The sequence below is a fragment of the Hemiscyllium ocellatum genome, chromosome 2 (genome assembly GCF_020745735.1).
Source record: "Hemiscyllium ocellatum isolate sHemOce1 chromosome 2, sHemOce1.pat.X.cur, whole genome shotgun sequence".
In the NCBI taxonomy this organism is placed as follows: domain Eukaryota; kingdom Metazoa; phylum Chordata; class Chondrichthyes; order Orectolobiformes; family Hemiscylliidae; genus Hemiscyllium; species Hemiscyllium ocellatum.
Window position 1 is genome coordinate 152,699,563 of NC_083402.1, and position 25,718 is coordinate 152,725,280.

Sequence of the window (25,718 nt, forward strand, 5' to 3'; positions counted from 1 at the left end):
GGACATGTCAAGAGGGTGGTGTCGAGTTGGCGGGTTGGATCTGGGATAAGGTGGGGAGATTAGGAAACTAATGAAGTCAATGTTGATGTCGAGACAAAAAATGAGGCGTTCTTCCTCCTGGTGTCGGGTTACCGGGATTTGGCGGTGGAGGAGACTCAGGACTTGAATGTCCTTGGCAGATTGGGAGGGGCAGTTGAAGTAGTCAGCCACAAGGCGGTGGGGTTGTTTGGTGCGTGTCCCAGAGATGTTCCCTGAAATGTGCGAGGTGGAACCTGTCTCCCCAATGTAGAAGAGACCACACTGGGAACAACGAACACAGCAGATGAGGTGGATGGAAGTGCAGGAAAATCTGGAAGTGCTGGATGTGGAAACATCCTTTGGGGCCTTGCTCCTTGAAAGTGGAGTTGTAGATAGATCGGATAGTGAAGAAGACATTTGGTATGTTTTCCTTTATTGTCAGAGTATTGAGTACAGGAGTTGGGATGTCATGTTGCGGCTGTACAGGACGTTGGTTAGGCCACTGTTGGAATATTGTGTGCAATTCTGGTTTCCTTTCTATTGGAAGTATGTTGTGAAACTTGAAAGGGCTCAGAAAAGATTTACAAGGATCTTGCCAGGTTTGGAGGATTTGAGCTACAGGGAGAGGCTGAACAGGCTGGGGCTGTTTTCCTTGGAGCGTCAGAGGCTGAGGGGTGGCCTTATAGAGGTTTACAAAATTGAGGGGCATGGATAGGGTAAATGGGCAAAGTATTTTCCCTGGGGTTGGGGAGTCCAGGACTAGTGGGCATAGGTTTAGGGTGAGAGGGGAAATGATATAAAAGAGACCAAAGGGGCAACTTTTTCACACAGAGGGTGGTATGTGTATGGAATGAGCTGCCAGAGGATGTGGTGGATGCTGGTACAATTGCAACATTTAAGAGTCATTTGGATGGGTATATGAATAGGAAGGGTTTGGAGGGGTATGGGCCGGGTGCTGGCGGGTGGGACTAGATTGTGTTGGGATATCTGGTCGGCATGGACAGGTTGGACCGAAGGGTCTGTTTCCATGCTTTACATCTCTATGACTCTATGCCTTGTGGTGGTGAGGGAAGCTGCCAGTAGTGTTGGGTGAGTTGGTGGTGGGGGTGGGGGTGCATGGACATAAAAAAGGTTTCACGGAGGGAATGGTCTCTGTGGAATGCTGATAGGTTGGGGAGGGAAATATATCTCTGGTGGTGGGGTCTGACTGTAGGTGGTGGAAATGGCGAAGGATAATGCATTGTATCTGAAGATTGGTCGGGTGGTAAGTGTGAACCAGGCAGGTCCTAACCTTGTTGCGGTTGAGTGGTGGGGTTCAGGGGTGGAGATGTGGGAAGTGAAGGAGATGAGCTGGAGGGTATTGTTGACCATGTGGGAGGGGAAATTGCAGTCCTTGAAGCAGCAGACCACCTGGGATGTTCTGGAGTGGAATTGCACCTCCTGGGAGCAGATGCAGAGGCGGAGGAATTGGGAGTAAGTGATAGCTTTTTTTACAGGAGGCATTGTTGACCATGTGGGGGCATGTTGCCCTCACTTCCCACATGCACCCTTCACTCCCAGCACCTTCCCTTGCCAGCACAAAAATTGTAAAACATGTGCCCACACCTCCCCCCGCACATCTATCCAAGGCCCTAAGCGATCCTTCCACATCCAGCAGAGATTTTCCTGCACATCCAAGCACCTCATCTACTGTATCCGTTGCTCCCGATGTGGTCTCTTCTACACTGGAGACACAGGACATCAACTTGCAGAACTTGGGAACATGTGGGACACACACACCCAACAGCCCCACCATCCTGTGGCCAACCACTTCACCTCCCCCTCCCACTTCTCCAATGCCATCCTCCTTCCCACCAATCTGTTCTACCTTCTGCTCCAACCAATCACCATCACCCCCCCACCTGCATTTACCTATCGCCTTCCCCCCCAGCACCATCCTCCTATTTATCTCTCAGCCCCCTTCCCTCCCCCGTATTCTTGATGTAGATCTTATGCCCGAAATATTGACTCTCCTTCACCTCTGATGCTGCCTGACCTGCTGTGCTTTTCCAGCGCTACAGTTTTTGACTCTTAATTGTAGATTGTGGTAGTCAATTGACCATTAATAGTGATAAAATGGTAGTCCTTGTGATAATATGAACAGATAGCTCCTATAACTGCTGCAACAGACTGTTTTTCAACTCTAACCATTACATGCAGGCTTTTTAAAAAGTTTCAATTAGATGAGAAAATAAGAACATATATTCTATAAATATATAAAACAAAAATAAGTGGCTAAAGTAGAAATTGGTCCTTTGGAGGATTTGAGGGTGCATTTAGTTCCAGGATATGATGAAATGGCCAAGGAATTGAACAGGTACTTTATGTCGATCTTCACACTCGAGGACACTAAAAACATGCCAGTGATTGACAAAGAGATGAAGGCAGGTAAGGACCTGGAAATAATCATTATCACGGAAGACGTAATGTTGGGTAAGCTAATGGAGCTAAGGATAGGTAAGTCTCCTAGCCCTGATGGAATGCATCCCAGGGTACTAAAAGCGATTGTGGGAGAAATAGCAAGTGCACTAGTGGTAATTTCCCAAATTTTTCTGGACTCTGGGGCAGTCTCAGCAGATTGGAAAACAGCAAATGTGATCCTACTATTTAAAAAGGGAGGTAGACAAAAAATGGGGATTTATAGACCAGTTAGCTTCAGCTCTGTAGAGGGGAAGATGCTCAAATATATTACCAAGGAAGAAATGGAGCATCAGAGGCTAACGGACCTCATAGTGTTTTTAAAAAAATCATGAAGGGAATAAATAGACAAAGTCTTTTCCCTGGGCTGGGGAGTCCAGAACTAGAGGGCATAGGTTTAGGGTGAGAGGGGAAAGATATAAAAGGGACCAAAGGGGCAACTTTTTCACGCAGAGGGTGGTACATGTATGGAATGAGCTGCCAAAGGAAGTGGTGGAGGCTGGTACAATGACAACATTTAAAAGGTATTTGGAATGGGTATATGAATATAAAGGGTTTGGAGGGATAGGGGTCAACTGCTGGCAAATGGGACAAGATTGGATTGGGATACCTGGTTGGCATGGATGAGTTAGACCGACAGGTCTGTTTCCATGCTATACATCTCTATGACTCTAAATAGTGAGGCATGTTTATAGAAAATGTCCCCTTGGGCAGACGCAACATGGATTCATGAAGGGCTGGTCATGCTTAACAAATCATTTACAATTCTGAGAAGGTATTGCGAACACGGTGAACAATGGGGACCCAGTGGATGTAGTGTACCTAGATTTCTAAAAAGCCTTCAACAAGGTGCCGCACAAGAGGCTGCTGCTTAAGATAAGGATGCATGGCGTTATGGGTAAAGGATTAGCAAGGATAGAGATTGGTTGACTGACAGGAAGCTAAGAGTGAGGATAAATGAGTGCAATTCTGTCTGGCAATCAGTGACTAGTGGTGTGCCTTAGGGATCGGTGTATAAATTGCAATTATTCACAATTTATATAGGTGAGTTGGAGTTGGGGACCACATATAGTGAAAGCCAGGGAGGACATTGCCAAGCCTTTGGCTTTGACATTTATGTTGTCATTATCTACAGGAATAGTGCCAGAAGACTGGAGGATAGCAAATGTTCCCTCGTCCAAGAAGGGGAGCAGAGGCAACCCTGGAAATTATAGACCTGTGAGCCCAACTTCGGTTGTGGGTAAAGTGTTGGAAAAGGTTATAAGAAATAGAATTTATAGTCAACTAAAGAGGAATACGTTGATTATGGATAGTCAACACGGTTTTGTGAAGGGTAGATGGTGCCTCAGAAACCCTATTGAGTTCTTTGAGAAAATGACCAAACAGGTGGATGAGGGTAAAGCAGTTGATGTGGTGTATATGGATTTCAATAAAGCGTTTGATAAGGTTCCCCACAGTAGGCTATTGCAGAAAATATGGAGGCATGGGATTGAGGGTGATTTAGCGGTTTCGATCAGAAATTGGCTGGCTGTAAGAAGACAGAGAGTGGTGATTGATGGAAAATATTCGTCTTGGAGTTCAGTTACTAGTGGGGTACCGCAATGATTTGTTTTGGGTCCACTGTTTGTCATTTTTATAAGACACTAAGGTGAAGTTGTGGATAGTGACGAAGAATATTGTAAGTTACTGAGAGGCATAGATAAGCTGTAGAGGTAGGCTGAGAGGGGGCAAATGGAGTTTGATGCAGACAACTGTGAGTTACTTCACCTAGGTCAGAGTAACAGGAATACAGAGCACCGGAGAAAGTGAGGGCTGCAGATGCTGGAGACCAGAGCTGAAAGTGTGGAAAAGCGCAGCAGGTCAGGCAGCATCCAAGGAACAGCAGAATCAACGTTTCGGGCATGAGCCCTTCTTCAGGAATGAGGAAAGTGTGTCCAGCAGGCTAAGGTAAAAGGTAGGGAGGAGGGAATTGGGGGAGGGGCGTTGGAAATGCGATAGGTGGAAGAAGGTCAAGGTGTGAGGGTGAAAGGCCAGAGTGGGGTGGGGGCGGAGAGGTCAGGAAGAAGATTGCAAGTTAGGAAGGCGGTGCTGAGTTCGAGGGATTTGACTGAGACAAGGTGGGGGGAGGGGAAATGAGGAAACTGGAGAAATCTGAGTTCATCCCTTGTGTTTGGAGGGTTCCGAGGTGGAAGATGAAGCGCTCTTCCTCCTGCCGTCGTGTTGCTATGGTCTGGCGATGGAGGAGGCCAAAGACCTGCATGTCCTTGGTGGAGCGGGAGGGGGAGTTGAAGTGTTGAGCCATAGGATGGTTGGGTTGGTTGGTCCGGGTGTCCCAGAGGTGTTCACTGAAACGTTCCCCAAGTCCCTCCTCCCTACCTTTTATCTTAGCCTGCTGGACACACTTTCCTCATTCCTGAAGAAGGGCTCATGCCCGAAACGTCGATTCTCCTGCTCCTTGGACCTGCTGCGCTTTTCCAGCAACACATTTTCATACAGAGTACTGGGCTAAATGGTAAGATCCTTGGTAGTGTAGATGAGCAGAGAGGTCTCCATGTCCAGGTACATAAATTTTTTTTTAGATTAGATTAGATTACTTACAGTGTGGAAACAGGCCCTTCGGCCCAACAAGTCCACACCGACCCGCCGAAGCGCAACCCACCCATACCCCTACATATACCCCTTACCTAACACTACGGGCAATTTAGCATGGCCAATTCACCTGACCCGCACATCTTTGGACTGTGGGAGGAAACCGGAGCACCCGGAGGAAACCCACGCAGACATGGGGAGAACGTGCAAACTCCACACAGTCAGTCGCCTGAGGCGGGAATTGAACCCAGGTCCCTGACGCTGTGAGGCAGCAGTGCTAACCACTGTGCCACCGTGCCGCCCCAAATCCTTGAAAGTTGCCACCCGGTTGATAGAGCCGTTGAGAAGGTGTACAGTATTTTAGCTTTTATTGGTAGAGGGATTCAATTTCAAAACCATGAGATCATGCTGCAGCTGTAAAAACTCTGGTGCGGCCACAGTTGGAGTGTCTGGTCACCACATTACCGGAAGGATGTGGAAGCTTTGGAAAGGAATAAGAGGAGATTTACTAGAATGCTGCCTGGTATGGAGGAAAGGTCTTACGAGGAAAGGCTGAGGGACTTGAGGCTGTTTTCGTTGGAGACGAAAAGGTTGAGAGGTGACTTAATAGAGATATATAAGATAATCAGAGGATTAGATAGGGTGGACAGGGAGAGTCTTTTTCAAAGTATGATGATGGCTAGCACGAGGGGACATAGCTTTTAATTGAGGGGTGATAGGTATAGGACAGATATCAGAGGTAGTTACTCAGAGTAGTAGGAGCGTGAAATGCACTGCCTGCAACAGTAATAGACTTGCCAACTTTAAGGGCATTTAAATAGTCATGGATGGGTATATGGTAGAGAATGGAATGGTGTAGATTAGATAGGCTTCAGAATTAGTTCCACAGGATGGCGCAACACTGAGGTTGAAGGACCTGTACTGTTCTGGAATGTTCTATGCTCTGTATTCTAGTGTGTCAAAGATGAGTGACAGAGCAAAATGTGCAGAGGACTGGGAAACTTTGCAGAGGAACATAGATACTTCGAATGAGTGGGCAAAGGTCTAGTAGATGAATGTGAAGTCATCCATTTTGATAGGAGTAAAGTAAAAAGGATTATTACTTGAATGATAAAAAAAATTGCAGCACGCTGCTGTGCAGAGGGACCTGGGTGTCCTTGTGTGTGAATCACAGAGGGTTGGTCTGCAGGTACAACAGGGAATTAGGAAGGCAGATGAAATCTTGTCCTTCATTGCTAAAGTGATTGAGTTTAAAAGCAGAAAGGTTATGTTGCAGCTGTACAGGGCGCTGGTGAGGCCACACCTGAAGTACTGTGTGCAGTCTTGGTCTCCTTTCTTGGGAAAGGATGTACTGGCACTAGAGGGATGCAGAGTAGGTTCACTAGATTGATTCCGGAGTTGAGGGGGTTGTTTTATGAGGAGAGGGTAAAAACAATGACTGCAGATGCTGGAAACCAGATTCTCACTTAAAGTGATGCTGGAAAAGCACAGCAGTTCAGGCAGCATCCGAGGAGCAGGAAAATCAACGTTTTGGGCAAAAACCCTTCATCAGAGTGCCTGCAGGGTGGAGAGATAAATGAGAGGAGGGTGGGGGTGGGGAGAAAGTAGCATAGAGTACGATAGGTGAATGGGGGTGGGGATTGAGGTGCTAGGTCAGGGAGGAGGGTGGGGGAAGTAGCAAAGAGTACAACGGGTGAATGGGGGTGGGGATGCCTTATGAGGATTATATTCATTGGAGGGTGTTTCTACTGGCAGGTGAAACTGGGACAAAAGGGCATAGCCTCAAAATTAGAGGGAGCAGAATTAGGACTGAGTTGAGAAGAAATTTCTTCCCCCAGAGAGTTGTAAATCTATGGACTTCTCTGCCCATGAAGTAGTTGATACAACTTCCATAAATGTTTTTAAAGCTAAGATATTTTTTGAACAATAAAGGAATTAAGGGAAACGGCGAGAGCGCAGGTAAGTTGATCTGAGTCTACAGAAAGATCAGCCATGATCTTATTGAATGACGGAGCAGGTTTGGAGGGCTGGATGGCCTACTCCTGCTCCGAGTTCTCCTGTATAAATATTATGCACATAATTGGTTATATGGGTCAGTGAAAAGCTACTGCTCATGACTTACCTTTTTGAGGCTTAAACACCCATGGGGATAATGACTGAATATATTTTAATGTTGGAAAAAAAAGATTGGATCCTTGTTAAATCAAGTTGCTGTGCCTGAAGCTTTAAGTCACAGTTATCAAAAGTTGAATTGGTTTGTCCAGCTGCTGAAATAATCCAAATGTTGCACATTTCCATTGGTTATAGTACTATCCCTATCATCTATTTATAAACAAACTAATGTATTCTTCTGGAAAGCCAATTTATTCTTACATTTGTTCCAAGTGGAGAAAAGTCACAGCTGTTGTCTTGAGGGCATTGTGTGTAACAAGCTGGTCCTACACACAACTGCAGTCACTTTGAGCTTATCCAACTCTGTCCCTCAAGCTTATCTGTGCTTAGCGTCAAGAATTTATTCTCCTTAGTTACTGCCAAACACTTGAATCAGCACAGGAATCTTTCATTCTTAATCAAGTTTGTGACTTTTTCAAATAAAAATATTATGAACTCTAAGGCTGACTTTTTGGGAACATTGGCATGACTTAAAAACCACAGCGTATGGTCCTGCTTTAAAACTGCAGCCAAGAACAAATAAAACCACATACTTAAAGTGACAGAGTTCATTCCATAGAAACATCTGGTTTGCCCAAAACAGCAATTTGGGTCCCTTCAATGCGCCAGTGGATGCCTTGAAATAAGAGACATTCAGAGAGCAAAATGTTATACTTGCTGGAAAGTATCTGAGCAACCCCAACGTGGTCAGTAGTACAATCTGCATTTTGTGCAGATCAGGCAACTCACTAGTTGCCACTGGCTGCTATCCTTTTGAAAAAACACAGATACCAATCCTGCTGCTTGCCAAATCACAGGATTAGCAATCAGATTGGTGAAGGTAAGGATGCCATGCAAATGATTCCATTCTCCAGTCTCCCAATCAGGGAAGCAGAATCAGGAATCCCTAGCAATCATTGAGGCTACACATGGAGGTGACTAGGATTCACCAGTAAGTTCAAAGAAAATGGAGAACCCAATCATTCCTGACAAGATTCCAACAGCGGTGCAAAGAGATCCTCAGTTGGCCACTTGAATAACGATTTGGTCCCTGAGGGTGTGAGGGCAATAGTCTACCTCTTCCACAATAGTGTGAAGGCTTAATCAGCCTTACTGCTCAGCATAACCCTTAATTCCTTTGCTGCGCAAAAATCTATCTACCTTTGTATGTTGAATGTTTTTAAGGCAAAGTTAAATAGATTTTTGAACAGTAAAAGAATGAAAAGTTGTGGTGAATGGGCAAGTAAGTGGAGCTGAAAAGATCAGCCATGACTTTATTGAATGGGAGAGCAGGCTCGAAGGGCCAGATGGCCCACTCCTGCTCCAAGTTCTTATGTTCTCATGTAAGGTGACAGGCTCATCACCTTCTATCTCCCTTTGCTGTTTTCCAGGCTCCCCCCTACTACCTAGCCTATACCCAGAGGATTTGTAAAAGCCAATCAAAATATTTTTTCTGTTATTACATAATTTTGACATTCAGAAGCCTTTGAAACCATTAGCGAATGCACCTAAAGCCTGGCAGCATAACACCATCCGTGTCGGAACTTCAAAGGCCAGTGTTAGCAAGAGAGGGTCATGAAACCATCATTACAAATCACTTCAGCTGTTGTTATCTACCCTGTCATTATGTCCTCGATCAAGCACAGTTATTATCAGATATCATGTGAATTACTGGATCTGTGACTCATGTAATTGTTCCTAATACTTTCTGGCATGCTATATCTTGGACATCAGTTTCTATTAAACTCAGCATCAACATTGTGCTAAGTTGAATTTTGCTGCATTGGGGTACAAGACCTAGCCTCTCACTTCCAGGTAGGTCTTTCAGATGAAGATGAAGACCCGGAACAGTATTAAAGGGAGATTTTAATGAATGATTTTCCAATTTCAGGAAATTGTGATTTCCAGCTTTGGACAGCCAGGCAGAAAAGCTGCCAGCCAGCCATGCTAACTTGCAAATTTGGCCATGTGTCAAAAAATCAGGCATTCATTTAAAATAAGACATCTAAGACACATCTTTAGTACACCCTGTACCTTGACCCCAACTAATATACAATTTTAGCTCAGAATGACATTTGACTTTCTTCCCTTAATGTAGTCTCCCCACCAGGAGTAAATAACAGTTTAAATCAGCATCTTAAATATGCTAACATACCACAGAACTTGAGCTCTTCTTTTCCACTTCTTTGTTTCAGTGTTTTCTACATTTTAATTATTTTAAATAAATGTGTTTATTTTATGTTTAGCTGAATTGCGTAAAAATATTTGTTTGTTTCATTAGATTGTATTATAAAATAATCACTTTTTTATCATGCTACTTGTTTTCAATGTTTTGCTGATTTATTTTATTTTTGGAATTTATAGTCAATTAACAGTAAATCTACTGGTGCCCCCTTTCCATTGTATTGTATTACACCCTGCTACTGAGACAGCTAGGACTAACTCTTGCTTTGATAATATGACATTTCTGCATTTTTGAGAAGCAAATACCATTTTCTAATCAGCATTACTGTTGAGTAACTTATAGGGATCAAAACTCTCACTCAAGGATTGTTCTGATGCCTAAACATGTCTATTCATACTGCATACTAAATGATTAGTCTTTGACAAAGCAGAAGTCCAAATTAGCTCAATAATAAATGGTTTCCTCAATAAAACTTCTCAAGTATCTTTTGAGACGAAGAAGCCTCTAAACATTCTTCAAAATTGTTTCATGAAAGTTTAATAATGCAAAAATAACATTGCAACTGATGATTAATTTTAGAAGTCCATCCAGATTATGCTTTGGTGCAATGACATATAAATAAATTAGTCCAAAATATTAATATTACTACATTTTTAGTTTCAGATCGTTGGTGTTATGACCACAAAACAGAAAAGTACCTATCTGATATTGATTTTCTGAAGTTAGCATAGATCCAAATACAAGAATATTTAATTTCAGTGTCAATACACTTTAGTGCAACAGAAAATTTAGTTTAATTTAAGAAAATCCAAGAAAAACATGACAGCATGCTTTGTATTTGATGGGCTCTGTCTGATTATGGTTTTAGTTGCGTTGTAGCAGTGTAAGAACTTGGAGATCTTAAAGAAAAATGGAACAATATTATTTCAATTTCTGAAAGTGAACTGTCGGAAAAGAAAATGCTTGAAAAACTTAGCAGTTCTGTGGAGAGAGGGAGAGCTGGAATTAATTACTTCTTCAGAACTCAAATTGTAGTCATTTTGCATTCTTTTGATTTTGAAATGTTGAATTCTGAAGTAGAAGTTGGAGATCTGAAGAAGTGTCACTGGACCAACGTTAACTCTGCTTTCTCCCCACTGATGCTGTCAGGCATGCTGGCCTTTTCCACCTATTTCTGGTTTTATTTACGATTTACATTTCCTACTTTTTGTACTCATTAGCTGCATCAAATCATTCAAATCAGCTTTCAAGCTTTTGCTGAAATGTCAAACGCAACAGCTTACTCCAATTGTGTCAACTTCATCCCATCGCTAATTGTGAAATCTTTAAAAGTACAAAATTTTCTCTGTCAGTGTCAATACATTCATAAAATTCATTATACTTATTGCATTTGGAGACATTTTTGAATAGTGTAGTTAGATGTTGTACAAATGTACAAATAGGATTTGATTTACTTATTGTCACCACTTCACCTAGGTACAGTGAAAAGTTTTGTTTTGCATGCAGTGCAGGCAGATCAATACCATACAAAGTGCATTAGGGTAATAGAATAGAACAAAGGACACAATGTTATGGCTGCAAAGACGATGCATGGAGAGCAAGATCAACTTTAAATTTAAAATGTGAGTCCATTCAAAAGTCTAATAACAGCAAGGAAGAATCTGTTATTGAATCTATTTGGTACATGTATACAAACTTGACAATTTAATCTAAGTATTTAGCCTGTGGCAGGATGAATTTCAATTTCCCACATCAGTCATCTCTAATTTCAATGTGGAATTACAATTGTTCTCCTCCATGCCAGAGATTCAAGTGCTCACCACGTACAGGGAGATTGGCAAACCTGGATCACATTAACTCTGTTTCATTTGTGATCAAAAGACCGTACTTGACAGGTGTTCCTGCTGTCCACTGGATATTATTGGTCTCCTGCCACATCAGAAAATGCACAATTTTAAACTTTCCTGTCATTAAGAAAAGCTTGAATCCACACCAGAGTATCTGTCTCTGGTAAAGAAATCCTGTCCTCAATATGCCCAATGTATTTCTTTATCATCCTAGGAGTAAATAAATTACATTAAAATTGAGGTGGAGCAAAAAACCAATAAATGAGTCCAGGAGCGCACATTATTGCAATAAAAATGTATGAATGCCAACAATGAACCAGGAACATAATTTCAGCCTATAGTGCTAAACTGGGGCAAGTCTCAAAGACCATAGCGCTGCTTTCTCCTTCGAGTGAGACGACTGGTAATAGTTTAACCTGAGGGTCACCACACCTCATGCAAAGGGAGCGGCTGAGAGCAATTGATCTTAGGATTTCATTCTCTCTGAGACAATTCAGAATTTTGAAAGGGCCAATGGGGGAGGAAACAGGAATTGCAACAAAACCAATAAAGCCCTTTTAAACTCACCAAGGAGACAATAAAGGGGTCTAGGAACTCAGTATTTTTAACAGTTTATTGTATGAGCGCAAGCAGTCTTGTGGCACTTGCATTTGAAGATAGATTTGCAAGACTGAAATAGGTCAGCTGTGAAATCTGGAATTAATAATAAATGGTGCAATCTTTTCATTTGCAACTGTTATGGAAATACCAGCCCTACAGAAATAAGTTACAAACTGTTGATACCTTGACTTGAAAAAGAATGTCATTTTAGAAATTCGATTTTCATTTTCCAATGATGTTCACTTCTTCAAAATGGATTTTTTTAGAGATTATGTGTGCTGGTAAAAAGGTATATTGTAAATCCTGGGGGTTCAATTGAAACCAACACACAGAACTGTCAAGTTGAATGATCAGAAAATAGTTCTATACATAAGGTTTGATTGTAAGATAGAAACTAGACTAATGTATGATGTGTTTCATGTTGTTTGATTTCCTGTTCAGAAAAGCCTTGTACACTGTTTTGTTCTCCCCTGGGGAAAGATCAACCAACGCTGATCTCAGAGAAAGTGCTTGATGGAACACCATGTGGTCCACATGAGGCAGACATCTGTGCGAATGGTACATGTCAGGTATGTGCAACTGTTTGAACAAAGATAACTTATATTAATGGTACAAATAGATAATTGTCCCTGTTCGGAACTTTGGTATGATCTTTTAACAAAAAAAGTCATTGCTACTCTTCCTTTTTTGTTCTTGTGTTTACAAGTTAGAAAAATATCGACAGCAGCCCTAGTTCCAGAGGCAAATCGCATTTCTTCCTGAGTCAGAAAAAGCAACAAATATTCAACCTAAAAGGTGATTTTATGGTGGCAGAGTACCCAGTTAAATATGAGCTTGTGGATATATTTGGTCCTTCCAGTTGCTAAGTCATTGAAATTTCAAAATTAGAAATGAAATCAAGAGAGAGAAAAAACAAGGTTCAATTCACGGATCATCCATTCTGCCTTAGAAAGTGCCCAGATAATGACATAGCTCCAATTTTACTCTTCTCCTTTCATCTTCGGTTTTATGTCTTTAAATGGACTGTTACAAACTGTCTAAAATCCATTTTGTAATGAATGACATTAAACTTATAAATTAGGCTTGCAAACTTCAAAAGGTTAGTGTAAGATTTCCTGTTGCTAATGGTACTATAACCATAATCCTATATTGAATGGCAAAAACCCAAAAAGCCCTGTCAACCATGCAAAGTCCTTCTTACTAACACCTGGGGGCTAGTGCCGAACTTGGGAGAGCTGTCTCACAGACTAGTCAAGCAACAGCCTGACATAGTAATTCTTGCAGAATCATACTTTACAGATAACACCCCAGACACCGCCATTACCATCTCTGGACATGTCCTGGCCCACTGGCAGGACCGACCCAGCAGTGGTGGTGGCATAGAGGAATACAGTCAGGAGAGAGTTGCCTGACATCAACTGCAGACCCCATGAAGTCTCATGGCTTCAGGTTAAACATGGGCAAGGAAACCTCTTCCTGGTTACCATGTCCCATTCCCCCTTTGGCTGATGAATCAGTACTCCTCCATGTTGAATAACACTTGGAGGAAGCACTGAGGGTGGCAAGGGTGCCAAATGTACTCTGGGTGAGGGATTTCACTATCCACCACCAGGAGGGGCTTGCCAGCAGCACTGCTGACCGAGCTGGTCGGGTCCTAAAGGATATAACTGCTGGACTGGGCCTGCAGCAGGTGGTGAAGGAACCAACAAGAGGAAAAAGCATACTTGACCTCATCCTTACTAATCTGCTGGCTGCAGATGTATCTGTCTATGACAATGTTGGTAAAAGTGACCATCGCATTGTCTTTGTGGAGATGAAGTCCCGCCTTCACATTGAGAATAACCTCCATTGTGGTATGTGGCACTATCACCGTGCTAAATGGGACAGACTTCAAACTGACCTTGCAGTTCTAGGCTGGGCATCCATGAGGTGCTGTGGGTCATCAACAACACCAGAACTGTACTCCAGCACAATCTGTAACCTCATGGCCTGGTATATCCCCCGCTCAATCATTACCATCAAGCCAGGGGGTCAACCCTGGTTCAATGGAGAGTGCAGGAGGGAATGCCAGGAGCAGCACCAGGCACACCTAAAAATGAGGTGTCAACCTGGTGAAGCTACCAAACAGGACTACCTTTGTGCCAAATGGCATAAACAGCAAGTGATAGACAGAGCTGAGCGATCGCATAACCAACAGATCAGATCTAAGCTCTGCAGTCCTTCCACATCCAGTGGTGAATGGTGGTGGACAATTAAACAAATCACTGGAGGAAGAGGCTCCACAAATATCCTCATCCTTAATGCTGGAGTAGCCCAGCACATCAGCACAAAAGATAAAGGTGATGAATTCGCAACAATCTTCAGTCAGAAGGGCCATCTCGGGCTCCTCCAAAGGTTCCCAGCATCAAAGGTACCAGTCTTCAGCCAATTTGATTCATTCCATGTCATATCAAGAAAAGGCTGGAGGCACTGGATACTGCAAAGACAATGGGCCCTGATAACATTCCGGCAATAGTACTAAAGACATGTGCTCCAGAACTTGCTGTTCCCCTAGCCAAGCTCTTCCAATACAGTTCCAACACTGGCATCTCCTGACAATGTGGTATGTCCTATACACAAAAAGCAGGAGACCTATCCAACCTGGTCAGTTACCGCTCGGTCTAATAAAAGTAGACTGTATTAAGACGGATAGTGGGCTGCACAACATTTGGCTCTTTACCCCTAATCTGGAAAGAATTCCCGAATCTGGCCACCCTGAGTGGCTTTTTTGTCTAAGCCCCTTGGACTGATATTGGCGGCTGCCATAGACTTATTCTGCCAGGACTCCCTGAGTAAAGACTATCCCTATTCATGACTGAATACCGCTATCAACCAGGACAAGCTTTCTGTCTGTATGTCTGTCTACACTAATCAGAGAGACAAGACAAGAGTGATATGAGCCTGATTACTTTGGTTAAGAAGGCAAAGAATTCAAAGACAAGGCAATGCATCTTGGGATGCTGCAAGCACTCAGGTTTGTGCAAAGTGAGTGAGCGTCTGGGAGTGAGGATCCTGGGCATACAGCCCTCTGGTTGAGTCGGTGAGCTGGGTATGTGTCCTTGCTGCAGCGTTACAATGTTGGTTACCAGTGCAACCCAATACACAGAAGCATCCTCGGAGTTATACACTGAGTGCCCTTGGAGGCTCGCACATGTTGAATGTCAATGTCCATGGACATGGGCTATGTGTGGCCAATGCCCATGGAGCATGTCCTGGTGTCCAACAAGACGGAGCTTCGAGCAAGTAACAAACTGATGTTGCTAGGTCCTGCACCAATGTTGAGATTTCTAAGGAAGAGTTGGTTTGATGTGTTGGTATAAAAGGAAGGTGAATTTTAATGAGGAGTGTTGGGAAATTAACAAGCTGGTTTGGAAAGCCATAATCCCCTTTAATTCGCAATGCACCACCTAAGACCAACGCACCGCCTAACACCAATGCACCACCTAACACCAACGCACCACCTAAGACCAATGCACCACCTAACACCAATGCACCACCTAAGACCAACGCACCGCCTAACACCAATGCACCGCCTAACACCAATGCACCGCCTAACACCAACGCACCACCTAACACCAACGCACCACCTACCACCAACGCACCACCTAACACCAACGCACCACCTAACACCAACGCACCGCCTAACACCAACACACCACCTAACACCAACGCACCACCTACCACCAACGCACCACCTACCACCAACGCACCACCTAACACCAACGCACCGCCTAACACCAACGCACCGCCTAACACCAACGCACCGCCTAACACCAACGCACCGCCTAACACCAACGCACCACCTAACACCAACGCACCACCTAACACCAACGCACCGCCTAACACCAACACACCACCTAACACCAACGCACCACCTCCCAAGAACCTTGCCATGCCGCTTGTCAAAAGCAGTAAAGTTGGCATGAGATGCTCCCAATGAGATGCTCCCAGTGAGATGCTCCCAATGCTAAGGTAGGCCTTTTCAGACTTCTATCTAATTCTGCCCCAAAATTTGTTAAATCCTGCATTACTCTGATCCCATCAAATATGTTTTGGCCAGGTAAACAAAGGCCATTTTATCAGATGATTGGATAAATTGGGACTCCTAGTCACTTGACTGAAGTTGTTGTCTTATTTGAACCACCTTTTGCTGTTTTTGACTAATTTCCTCTGTCTGCTTGTAACGGCAGTATTTTAAGTGGCTCAAGTTGTAGTTAACATTGGTCTCTGTTCTTAATTCTTCTCAAAAACCTTGGTTCTGGAAAGAATCCTGTAGTTTGCCTGTAAACTGATCCAATCCCCAGTTTGTAACTCCAGCACTTCACCAATTAACTTAATCACATCTGAGTCCCAGCCACTGAAAAAATATCCAATGCATACTGACTTTTCCTTTCTTTATTGGATAGTGGTTTGAACCATTTAACCAGGTTTTGAATGCTGTGATAAATCCTAATTGTTTTAGTCAGAATTTTACAAAGGGGTTTGTGGAAACACAACCCAGCCTTTTTTTTTAAGCAAGGAAGAGCAAATTAAATAGCTCCTCTGTCACATACAAAAAAAGGAAACAGTAAAAAAGAACTCAATTCACCTCTCTCTCTCTCATCTATAAGACAGGGCACAGAAGATCAAATTGCGGTACAATCTTCATTAATTAACAATGAGATTAGGGCAATAGGGAGACATAATATAGGATCTAAGGAGCAAAATGTTGAATCTGTTTGGGTGGAGATCAGAAATAGTAAGGGTAGAAGTCACTGGTGGGAGTAGTCTATAGGCCACCCAATAATAATGCTACAATGTCACAGTCAATCAATCAAGAAATATCTGACACATATAAGAATGGAACAGCATTCGTCACTGGGACTTTAACAAGCACATTGATTGGCCAAGTCAAGTCAGTAGAGGCAGTCTTGAAGAGGAGTACATAGAACTCATCCAAGACAACTTTCTTGAACAGCATGATACCGAACATACAAGGGAGCATGCAATCTTAGATGTGGTCCTGTGTAATGAGACAGGTAAAATTAATGATTTCATAGTTAAGGGTCCTCTCGGAAAGTGGTCACAGTTTGATCAAATTTCAGATACAAATGTTGGGTGAAATAGTGTCATCTAAAACCAGGGTGTTATGCTTAAACCAGGGAGACTGTAATGGGATGAGGAAGGAGTTGGCTTAATTAGACTGAGAACACACGTTATATTAGACTGAGAGCACACGTTATATTGTGCAACAGCTGAGGACTTCCACAGCGCTGAAGGAAAGTATATTCCGGTCAAAAACAAAAACAAGGAAAGCAGGGGTGGGAGGAGCCAGCCTTGGATAGCCAATCAAATAAAGGAAGGCATCCAATTTAAAGCTCAGACTTGCAAAGTAGCCAAGAGTAGTGGGAAACAGGAAGATTGGGAAACCTTTGAAAAGCAACAAAGCAAGAAATAAAGGACAGAAAGATAGATTATGAATGCAAACTAGCACAGAATATAAAAACATAAAAAATATAAATATATAATAGAAAACAGTGGCTAAAGTGGACATATGTCCCTTGCAGGATGAGAAAGGGGAATTAATATTGGATAATTCTGAACCGGCCGAGGCCTTGAATAACTGTTTTGTGTTAGTGTTCACAGTGGAAGGTGTGTCTAACGTGCCAAAGAATGATGTTAAAGATACAATGGGAGGTGAGGACTTCAATTCAATTATTACCACTCGAGGGGTAGTGTTGAGCAAACTTGAGGATCTAAAGGTAGATAAGCCGCCTGGTCCTGATGGAATGCATCCCAGGGTGCTGAAAGAAATGGCGGAAGTAATAGTAGATGTGTTAATGGTAATTTACCAAAATTCACTGGATTCCGGGCAGATCCTGGCAGATTGGAAGACAGTAAATGTCACACACTTTTAAAAAAGGGTGTAGGCAGAAGGCAGGTAACTATAGGCCAGTTAGCTTAACATCTGTAAACAGGAAATTGCTGGAGGCTATTCTTAAAGAAGAAATAATGAGACATTTGTATGGAAAGGGTTCCATTAGGGAGACGCAGCATGGATTCAGGAAGGTAGGGTCATGTTTGATAAACATACTGGAGTTCTTTAAGGATGTAACAAGCACAGTGAGTGGGGGGGGAACAGGTGGATGTGGTATATTTGGATTTCCAGAAGGTATTCGATAAGGTGTAATATAAAAGGCTCATCCGTAAGATACGAATGCATGGAGTTGTGGGAAATGTACTAGCATGGATAGGGAACTGGTTAACCAATAGGAAGCAGAGAGTTGGGATAAATGGGTGTTTCTCTGCTTGGAGATCAGTGGTGAGTGGAGTACCGCAGGGGTCGGTATAGGGCTGCTCATGATATATGTATAAATGATTAGGAAGAGGAGACCGAGTGTAACCTATCCAAGTTTGCTGATGACACTAAATTGAGTGGAAAGGTAAACTGTGCAGAGGATATGGAGGGTCTGCAGAGAGATTTCGCTAGGTTTAGTAAGTGGGCAGATGGAGTACAATGTAGGTAAGTGTGAGGTTCCACTTTGAAAGTAAAACTAGTAGGTCAGAGTATTATTTCAATACTGAAAGATTGCAGCATGCTGTTGTGTAGAGGGACTTAGTGCTTGAACATGAATCGCTAAAAGTTGATTTGAGGGTGCAACAGGTAATGAGGAAGGCAAATGGAATATTAGCTTTCATTGCTAGAGGGATTGAATTTAAGAAACAGGAAGGTTCTGCTCTAATTGTACAAGGTGTTGGTGAGGCCTGGAGTATTGTGTGCAGTTTTGGTCTCCTTACTTGAGGAAGAATATACTGGCTTTGATGACAGTGCAGAGGAGGTTCACCAGGTAGATTCTGGAGATGAGGGGTTTACCTTATGAGGAGAGGTGGTGCTGCCTGGGGGCAGTGTCACTAGAATTTAAAAGATTGGGAGGGGTCTTATGGAAACATGTAAAATTATGAAAGGGACAGAGAAGACAGGAGCAGGCAAGTTGTTTCCACTGGTGAGTGAGACTATGACTAGGGGACGTAGCCTCAAGATTGGTGGAGGGGAGGGGGAGGTGGGGGTAGGGGGGAGGTTTGATTTGGGACAGAGATGAGGTGGAACTACTTTTCCCAGAGAGTAGTGAATTTATGGGAATATCTGCCAAGGAGGCAGCAGAGGCAGCTTCATTAAACATATTGAAGGCACAGTTGGATGTTTTCTTTGTGTGGTAGGGAATTAATTGTTATAGGGATAATGCAGGTAGGAGGAGCTGAGACAATGGATAGATCAGCCATGATCTTAATGAATGGTGGAACAGGCTCAATGGGCCAAATACCCTACTCCTGCTTCTATTGCTATGAAACTGTGAATTATCTAATGTTGACCAAGTATGCACCAAATTATCAACAAACTGAATAGCATCATATAAATGTACCTTCACTAACATCACAAAAACGTATGATATCTTAAAGAAATTCTGTAAAACTTTGAGAAAGAATTTAAGGAGAGGCAGTAATTCTAGTATAATGTCAAAAAAAATTCAATCTGGTCAGGAATTATAGGAATTATCTTCCAACTTAATGCTTCCAGCAGGAGATGTGTCCATCAGAATGCCAGGCCGGAATGAAGACCTGAACAGCACATGGTTTTCCAATCAGTTGTTTAAATGCCCACAAACCACATGTAACATTCACAACATTTCTGATGTACAAGAATATTCCCAGTGAGTAAAACACCCTGCTAAGAGCACAAGATCAGAACAGTAAACTTTAACTGGGAAACACACACAAATATTAGCCAACCTGGAATTTTAAATCAACGATAAGTAAATGACGTAACTCATCTCTCTCCAAAATGTTAAGGACCTAAAATCAAATCCGAAGAGACAAAATCAAATTCAGATTGGTTACATTACACCAACTGATTGAACAAACAGTTTTTTTAAACAAGCATCATAAATCAACAGATAGTACAGTTGGATTTAAATTTAATTAAAACCATTTGGTATATGGATAGTCAAATGTTTAACAAAATCTTTGAAAAAATGCTCGTGTATTTTCATCTGTGATAGAAATTGACAGCTTTAAAAGGTCAATTCAGTTACGTTCAACAAGAAGGCAATGATAACATTCACTGTAATTTCAGAAATAATAATGTTTCAAAACATTGTCCAAACAAATTTATTAGGAATTTTATGGCTGATTGCTGTAACAACCACATGTTAGATGTCCCTAAAATTGGCCCCTATCAAGTCAAATGCTTTCTCAAGATGATTCAATCTTCTTAACAAATGAGACCTGTGAAAAAATATTATAAGTCTGTTCTTACTAAAGAGAATTCTCTTTATATAGCTAAGTTAACTGTGTTGAAAAGCTTACATTTTAAAGCAAATATTGCAATAATTGTAAATATATATCACAATATCACATACTAATTGTTGTAAACATATATCACATAATATACATCACATACTAATTGTTGTAAATATATATCACTTAAATTACACAGCAGCTGAAATCTGTGTCAAAGCAAGAAGTGTAAAGGATGCATTTATGGTTTTTGCACTAACTATCAGTACTATCTTTTATGAGATCCTTACTTTCATCTTGAGGTTATTTCATTTGCTCAGTATTCACAACATTATTCCCACACAAACTCACTCTGGATAATTGTTCAGCAATTACACAGGAGAACAGACACTGGCTCAGTCAGGAAACTCTGCTTTCAAACTGATCCATTCATGTCATCTGGCTGCCATGCTAAATTGGTCAGGGATTAACTCTTTCACCTACTGTGCTACTTTGTACTTTGACCACAGTTTAAAAAAAAGACAAGTTTCTTTCGTCTTCAATGCTTTCTTCACCTGTAAATAATGTTTTTATCAGGAATTCTGATAATACCCCAATGACTTTTTAATGCATTTATTTTGACAGGAGAAGTTTTATTTTTTCTTCATTGGTTGTAGGCTACACTGTCAAGTAAAAGAGAATAGAAGGAAGAAGTAGGCCATTCAGCCCTTCAACCCTGTTCCGTCATTCAGTATAATCATGGCTGATCTGATTGTGTTCTCAGCTCCACTTCCCTGTCTGTACTCCGACACCCTTGGCTTCTCGACAAGGCCAGAATTTGTTACTTCTTTTTAATCATCCATGAGAAGATGGTGATGAGTGAGCTGAGTGAACAACTGGACTCCATGTGGTGAAATTACTCCAAGAATGCTGCTGTGAATGGTGTTCCAGGAATTTGACCACCCACAATGAAGGAATTGTGATAAATCTCCTAGCCATGAATCTGTGTGACTTAGAGGGAAACTTGCAAATGTCCCTGGTGGTGGAGGTCACAGGCTTGAGATGGTCTGTTAAAGGTATGCTAGAAGGCTTCTTCATTCCTCCATTCAGCCAGGCAAGAATTCTATTGCACTTTTGACTTGTGTCTTTTAAATGTTGGACAGGCTTTGGGAAGATGAGTTACTCACCATAGAATACCTATCCTCAGGCCTACTGTTATTGATGTGTTGTTTATATGACGGGTATAGTTATGTTTTCAGATAATGGTAACCCACAAGATGTTGTAGTGTGATTGTGATGATAATACTGCTGAAGGGCAACTAGAGCTTATTCTGTAGTTGCCTGACTCTGTTGGGATCCAAATCTTACTTTAGACTTACCAGTTAAGCTTGAATGTTATCCAGAACTTCTGGCATGGAGTTGCAAGTTGTACTGAACACTTGTACTAGTCATGCCCCGGAAACAAAAACCATAGCAATATTTGTAGTTACTATGAAATGGTTGGGAAATGTAATTGTTTTTAAAAATATCTGAAATAACTTGTAAGAGTTGAGAATTGAAGGGTTCGGTTGTTAGTTTTGGAGAGGAAGAAATATTAGCTCATTGGAGCTGCTAATGCCTGACCTGGAAGCAGTACAAACAGGAAGGAAGTTTAAAAATGTAAAGGCAAAACCAATAAAGGAGAGAGTTGAAGCAAAGGAGTTCTTGTGGATTCACTCTATCACAACTGATGACAGATGAGAGTTGAGAATGTTCTAGAAAGAAGTGCCCAAAAAAAGGAAAAGTACATGTGCAGAAGGCTGTTTATGTTGAGGCTGCATATTACAGTGAATCATCTCAATCCTTGAAGGAAAAGGAGTGGAAATTAACTTCAAATGACCATGTGAATGAAACTGGGCCCACAAGTAGATTGGGCTGCCTAATAATGCTACAAAATGTTATTTGTTGTATTGTCTATTTCATGTTGAATTTATCATTTGTGTTGACTGTGATATGCATGTTAATTCATGTTTAATTAGATTGATTCCTGTTTATGTCAAACATACAAGAAGTGAAATTTAATGGTAATTTGGAAAAGCTAGTTTATTTTGGTTTATGAAACTGCACAGGGACCATAGTGCAATACAATCGTTCACAATCACTTCTGAACTTCTAATGGAGGGAAGGCTGTTTAGTAAAGTAGCTGAAGATGGTTCAGCCTAGGACTCTATCCTGCTGACAAAGGATCTTTGATGAATTTCTGTAGTTCATCTAGTCGCTAGTACACACTGCTGCATTAGTGGTAGAGGAAATGAATGCTAGTGGATGTAGTGCCAATCAAATCAGCTCCTTTGTCCTGATTGTTGTCCAGTTTCTTAGTATTGAGTCGTAAAGCTGCAGGGTTCCCAAATGGAAAATGAGATGCTGTTCTTTGAGCTTGTGTCGAACTTCACTGGAACACTGCAGCAAGCCTGAGACAGAGATGTTGGCAATGGGAATACATCGGTGTGTTAAAGTGGCAGGGGACTGGAAGCTCAGGGTCATTTTTATGGATAGAACATAGGTGTTCCATAAAGTGGTCACTGAGTCTGCACTTCCTCTCCCGAATGTAGAGGACAAAGTTAAAAATCACACAAGTGCAGGTTATGGTCCAGCAGGGTTATTTGGAAGCACTAGCTTTCGGAGTGTTGCCTCTTCATCAGGTATTTGTGGAACGTGACCATACGACACAGAATTTGTAGCAAAAGGGTTACAGTGTCATGGAGTTGTAATGATATATTAAACAGCTTTAGTTAAAAATCACACAACACCAGGTTATAGTTCTTAAACAAATTTAGATTAAGGCTTTCATCTTTTCGTGGGAGTAGGAGCAATCTGAAATGAGGAATCAAGGGGGCTAAAAGGGGTCATGAAATAACTTTAGTGAGCAGAATTAAGGAGAATCCCAAGGCCTTTTATTCATAGGTATGAAGCAAGAGGGTAACAAGAGAAAGGGTTGGTTTACTAAAGGATAAGGAAGGACGGTTGTGTGTCGAATCTGAGAAATGGGTGAGATTCTATTTGATTACTTTGCATCAGTGTTCCACTTAAGAGAGGGATATGATGAATGTTGAGATTAGAGATAGAAGTTTGTTTACTCTGGATCACGTTGACATAAAGAGGGAAGATGTGTTGGGTAGGCTAAAGGATATTAAGATGGACTAATCCCCAGGATTGGATGGGATCTATCCCAGGTTGCTGAGGGAGGCGAGAGAGGAAATAGCTGGGGCCCTGACAGATATTTTTGTAGCATCCTTAAACACAGATGAGGTACCGGAGGACTGGAGGGTTGCTCATGTTGTCCCCCTGTGCAAGAAGGGTAGTAGGGATATTCCAGGTAACTACAGACTAATGAGCCTGACGTCAGTGGTGGGAAGTTTGCTGGAGAAGGTACTGAGGGATAAAATCTATTTATATTTGGAAAAGAATGGGCTTATCAGTGATAGACAACATGGTTTTGTGCAGGGGAGATCATGCCTTACCAATGTAAGAGTTCTTCAAGGAAGTTGATAGGTGAAGGAAGGGCTTTTGATGTCATATACATGGACTTTAGTAAGGCATTTGATACGGTTCCCCATGGTAGACTCATGGAAAAAGTGAAGTCACATGGTGTGCAGGGTGTTCTAGCTAGGTGGATAAAGGACTGGTTGAGCAACAGGAGACAGAGAGTGGTAGTTGAAAGGAGTTTCTCGAAATGGAGAAAGGTGACCAGTGGTGTTCCACAGGGGTCAGTATTGGGGCCACTGTTGTTTGTAATATACATAAATGATCTGAAGGAGGGCACTGTTGGTCTGATCAGTAAGTTTGCAGATAACACAAAAATTGGTGGATTATTAGAAAGCATATTCTCCACCAATTCTATATTTTCCTGTAATCTTCCTGTCAAAGAATACAGGAGCATATAGATTGACTGGAGAATTGGGCAGAGTAGTGGCAGATGGAGTTCAATCCAGGCAAATGTGAGGTGATGCATTTATGGAAAGTCTAATTCTAGAGCCAACTATACTGTAACTGGAAGAGCCTTGGGAAAAGTTGATGGGCAGAGAGATCTGGGAGTGCAGGTCCATTGTACCCTGAAGGTTCCTGCACAGGCAGATAGAGTGGTCAAGAAGGCATATACTATGCTTGCCTTTATTGGACAGGGTATTGAATATAAGAGGTGGCAGGTCATGTTAAAATTGTATAAGAAATTGGTTCGACCGCATTTACAATACTGTGTACAGTTCTGGTCACCACATTACCAAAAGGATGTAGACGCTTTGGAGAGGGTGCAGAGAAGGTTTATGAGGATGTTGCCTGGTATGGAAGGTGCTAGCTATGAAGAGAGGTTGAGTAGGTTAGAATTGTTTTATTTAGAAAAAAGGGGAGACCTGATTGAGGTTTACAAAATCATGAAGGGTATAGACAGGGTAGATAGAGACAGACTTTTTCCCAGGGTGAAGGATTCAATAACAAGAGGTCACACGTTCAAGGTGAGAGGTGAAAAGTTTGAGGGGGATACATGCAGAAAGTACTTTTCACAGAGGGTGGTAGATACCTGGAATGCATTGCCAACAGAGGTAGTAGAGGCAGGCACGGTACATTCATTTAAGGTGCATCAGGACAGATGCATGAGTAGGTGGGGAGCAGAGGGATACAGATCCTTAGGAATTGGGTGATATGTTTAGACAGTGGATTTAGGTCAGCTCAGGCATGGAGGGCCAAAGGGCCTATTCCTGGGCTGTAACTTTTCTTAGTTCTTTTTTTAGAATGGGATATTAGCGGATTTTGAGAAGATTTGTAGCTCAGGTTGAGGTTCGGGATGTAGGTTTGCTCACTGAGCTGGGAGGTTCATTTCCAGACGTTTGTCACCATACTAGGTAACGTCTTCAGTCGGCCTCAGGCGAAGCAGTGTACATGATTCCTGCTTTCTATTTATATGTTTGGGTTTCTTTGGGTTGGTGATGTTATTTCCTGTGGTGATGTCATTTCCTGTTTTTTTTCTCAGGCAGTTTTAGATGGGGACTAACTCAATGTGTTATGGTGGGATGGAATGGATGGGATATTGTGTTTTAGGTTCTTTAATTTGTAAATCCCAGAATTACATTCTCAAGGTGGCATCAGCTTATCTAATAATAGGTGTCATCTCATCTCTGACAATACATTAAATGTGTTAAGGTAAAGTTTGTACCAATGTTGAGTCAATTCTGTTTCTAAAGTGTAATTCTATTTCCAAAATGAGAGGCCTGGTATCTTGGTGAAACTGAACAGATGCTACGACAACGAATAAATGAACACTGTGCAACGATCACCTGACAAGAGTGTTCCCTCCCAATCAGGGAACACTTCAGCAGTCCAGGACATTCAGCCTTGGACCGCCATGTGACCATCCTCCAAGATGGATTTCGGGATAAGCAACAACGCAAAGTGGCTGAGCAGACGCTGGTCGCCAAGTTCAGTATCCATGGGGATGGCCTCAACCGGGACCTTGGGTTCAGGTCATGCTACAGGTGACCACCATTGCGCTATGCACTCTCTCTCTCTCTCTCTCACACGCAACACATACATACATGCACGCACGC

The 25,718-nt window shown here is 42.2% G+C and overlaps 1 protein-coding gene across 3 annotated transcripts in view; it reads left to right on the forward strand.

Moving 5' to 3' along the window:
- Positions 1-25,718, forward strand: part of LOC132829666 (A disintegrin and metalloproteinase with thrombospondin motifs 19-like) — a 520,482-nt gene that overhangs the window by 304,873 nt on the left and 189,891 nt on the right. For all 3 annotated transcript variants that reach the window (XM_060847015.1, XM_060847030.1, XM_060847023.1), the window contains exon 14: positions 12,289-12,416. In XM_060847015.1, coding sequence (XP_060702998.1) covers positions 12,289-12,416 — 128 coding nt within the window. The remainder of the gene's footprint in view (positions 1-12,288; positions 12,417-25,718) is intronic.